Below are 3,926 nucleotides of genomic sequence, written 5' to 3'. Positions count from 1 at the left end.
TATCAGAAATAGTTAATTGAATACATAGAGGGTGGTGTACCTGTGGTTTAGGGATTGAAGTATATGGTTCCTTTTTCAGCTCGTCTGAATGGGCACAGATTTCCAAGCAAGGAAGAAGTTGCCGCCTTGATTAACCAGCATACTCCAGTCTACTGTGAACCGGACAGAACACACTTTGGGCAAAGTTATATTCTCTAGAGGCGGCTTTTGACTCGCAGATCATCGAGTGCTAAAGCGCTTGTGACATGGGTCAAGGCAAATGATCGAAAAAAATTTAAAGTTAAGAGCAATTTTGAACAGAGTTTGGTAAAATAAAATGGTCACACTCTGGTTTTGCCGTTCCAGAAAACTCGCGCCACGCTTTCACAACCCCACCAACGCATTGCCACATTTTTCTTTAAATAGCTATGTCATACTCTGTTAATGCACTGGTCACAACTGAAACCCAAATGGCAAGTTTCAGTCTCTAACAGCTCACTAATATTATGTTAGTGAAAAATATGTGCGTTATCGAACAATTGTAAGGTCAATGTAGATAGATATTGACTACAAGTGTTCATTCGACTTCTTTCCGGTCCATGGAATCCATCATAGAGGACATGGGCTGATAATTCAGCCTTGCTGACCGAAAAAGCTTGTTCAGTAGAGGACTTATCACATAGACAACTATTAATATTTCGCTTTCGCATGCACAGAACAGGGAAGATAGTCCTCTCTTGCCCACTCATTAGTTAATCAGAAAACAGGAATCCGTCTACTCTTGTGATTATTCTGTTGAGACAACTGGAATTGCTTTTTCGTGACAAAAGCCACAAGCTAGTCAGCGTGAACAAAACCGTTCCTCTTCCACTCCTTGCCAATTTTGCCCCATTTTCTTTCTTTCCATTTGGGTGTATACCACTACTCAGGGTGCATCACGCATGCACCAACTGATTACAATAATAACCTTTATTTTCTTTTCTAGAGAAAAAAACAATCGTATACATACGACAACTTCAATGAAAAATGTTATTCATTTGTGTCATAAATAATTTATAGTCTTAACAGTCAAAATAAATACACTTTGGCAGAGTGCAAGGCTGAAATAATTATTGTTAGCAAAGCAGCAATTCGAACACGATACATAATATTAAAAAAAACCGTTCTCGATAAAATAAACGCCATTTTGTAAAGCGAACCGACGAAAAGGGTGCTGCTTAACAAGTAATTTTTTGACTTAGTGTCTGAGTTTACCGGCACGCTGATATAATTATCAGAAGTATTCCAAACAAACAATAAATTGCATTAAGTTAACTCGTTTCGTTAAAAGATGGTATTCGTTAATAAATAGCCTTTCATTTCTTGATATAATCAATTTCGCCACCGAGGAAAAGCCTTGGTAAAGAGTTCACGGCAACAAAGTCACGGGATTTCAAAACGATAACTATTATCACAAACGTAAACATTAGAATATCCACAACGTAAGTGTTGAAGTTTCCTCAAAAGTCAAAACTTGGCAGATGCGATAACTTGGCGATAAGTTACCTTAATATCAGTTTCCTTCAACTGATGAAAATGAACGGTTAGTGAAAAGTTAAAGAGTCGAATCGTTTGGCTAAATCATGTTCGCATCGTGGTGAATGTAAAGTACACTTCCAGCGAACCAATTAATTGGAAACTTTCGTAGATCGCAAATTAATCCGCATGACAATAAATAAACGGTACTTCGATGACAGTACAAGATTTAACGAATAAATTTCTTGTTGAGTCAAAGTACTTTTAAAAAAGGCCATTCTAAACAATAACTAGTTTGCGCCGAACATCTATGCCAAAATATTGTTGGCCGAGTTACTTCTCGAAGCCGCCAATTTTCTTTGTCGCTGGCCGCTCTTTAAGTTTTTAATGTCAGATTTCCACTGTGCTATCAAGTCCGATAAAACACGCAGACCCTCTAAAATGCCATCTCCACATTCAGCTGAGGTCGGTTGCAGATGCCACAAATGATTAGAACTAAGATTATGAAGCGATAATTTAGTTAAAATCTCCATTGGGGCTGACGCGTTCGGTAAATCTTGTTTGTTCGCGAATATCAAAATCGGTGCTCCGTTTATTTGAGCGGAGTTAACAAGATTGAATAGTTCTTCCTTCGCCTCCTCTATTCTATCCTCATTTGCACTATCAACAACGAAAATAATTGCGTCCGTTTTCCGCACGTATGCCTTCCAAAGCGGACGTAGATGTTCTTTTCCGCTCACATCCCAAATTTTAAACCTTAAGTCTTTAGACGGTCGAACAGTTTCTACATTAAACCCTGGAGTCGGAACAATTCTCTCCTTCCAGTCTTTCCACTTACTTCGATACAAAATGGCAGTTTTTCCACTCTTGTCGAGTCCCAACATGACCACATGAAATGGTCTCCGAAACTTTATTCTTGGTCGAAAGCGACGGACGGAAACTATTACCGCATTTCCCATTATCCGTTCCGTACTCCTCAATCGTGTTAAAATATCGCGATATTCAAAATAGAGGTCACACTAGTTGCTCCGTACGAACTCTGAGAAGTAATTCGCCGCCTTTTCTCTGTTTCAATGGAAAGTCACCTGGCAATAATGCCAAATTAGGCGAAAGAAATGTTTGAAACCGAAATACGTGCGTTAGTTTCGCATCAGCACGGGAGTGTACAACAAGTTCTCGACAATTTCCACATCTGTGCGTGCTTAGTATAAACGAACTTGCCGTAATATGCAAATTTCCCTAACCTTGTGTATTTGTCAAATGAGCGTCTGATTGGTTCGTGGATAAAGGCAAAATTTGTTCAATATGCGTGGACAAGGCCTGAACAAGAAAGCTCTCAAGGGTCGCAAGGCAATAAACAATTAATTTACGCAATATTTCGCGGGAATTTCTGCACTCTGTTTACTATTTCCGTATGGCATGTCACGCCACAACAAATGTACGCATGACATTTACTTCATAATGAAGTAAACCTGTCTGATGCGAATTGATTCGTTTAAGTACACGACCGAGGGCATTGCAATTATCTTAATTAGTCACTCAGAGATTCCTTCTCATCATCGGAGAACAATGAACATGGAAACCGAAACAAAATTAGGTTGTTCCACCTAAATTGCCCCAAACTAAAAATATAAGTGTGACGCTGGGGAATATTTGGTACCCTCTGCTTCTGGAAGCTTTCTGCAATCGCATATAATAAAACCTCCATTTTAAGTTTATCTTCTACTGTTTAAATGGTTATACCTTATCAGCTATTCCATCCGGCTTAAAAAAATTATTGCATCAAAAAACTTGCAATAGGGGGTGAAACTAAGTCTAAAAATACACATCTATTTGTTTTCCACTATTAAAACGTACCGCCTGAAATCATGTAGCGATGCATCACAATAATCTCTCCATGAGCTATAGTGTTAAAAGGGAGATTTTAGGAATTGTGTGTTGGTAGTTAATGAATCAAAGAAGAGAAAATGAATGTTCAAACCAAAGACAACAGGTGGTGGTCTGTGATAGCTAAAATATGTATATTTCGATGGTTTGCGATGATATTTAAGCAAAACAACTCATGCAAACCGAACTTGTAGTGCATAAAAGTATTTCTGAATACTCACGATGTAGAGTATATCTTTCGTACTGCAATTTGTGCAAACTGTGCTAAAAAAAAATTATTTTAAGAGATGCCGAGAGTCTCATAGTGAAAGCACCAGACATAATAAAACTACATCGATTTGCGGCTCAGGGTTGCGGCTTTCCTGGAGACTGAAAACACCTGTTGTACTCTATTAGTTACTAACATTGGTGGAAAACGCCATACATATATCACTTGATATTTAAGAGCCGTCAATGAGCCGGCTCCTTTCAAAATATCAAAATTCAGCTTAATAGTAGGGCTTACAGGTTCAAAAGATGGACAAAGCTGTCCGAGATCTGCCATA

At 38.5% G+C, this 3,926-nt stretch overlaps 1 protein-coding gene across 1 annotated transcript; it reads right to left on the bottom strand.

The window, feature by feature from the left end:
- Positions 1–930: 930 nt before the first annotated feature.
- On the bottom strand, positions 931–2,747 carry LOC113683871 (uncharacterized). Its single transcript, XM_027201158.2, has one exon. The coding sequence runs from the start codon at positions 2,451–2,453 to the stop codon at positions 1,803–1,805; it is 651 nt and encodes a 216-aa protein (XP_027056959.1). The 5' UTR covers positions 2,454–2,747; the 3' UTR covers positions 931–1,802.
- Positions 2,748–3,926: the final 1,179 nt, after the last annotated feature.

The sequence above is a fragment of the Pocillopora damicornis genome, chromosome 10 (genome assembly GCF_964200805.1).
Source record: "Pocillopora damicornis chromosome 10, jaPocDami1.2, whole genome shotgun sequence".
NCBI classification, from domain to species: Eukaryota; Metazoa; Cnidaria; class Anthozoa; order Scleractinia; family Pocilloporidae; genus Pocillopora; species Pocillopora damicornis.
This window is presented reverse-complemented; position numbering and strand designations above follow the sequence as displayed.

Coding starts and splice junctions, on each gene's coding strand:
- LOC113683871 (XM_027201158.2), bottom strand. CDS start 2,453: ATGGGAAATGCGGTAATAGTTTCCGTCCGTCGCTTTCGACCAAGAATA.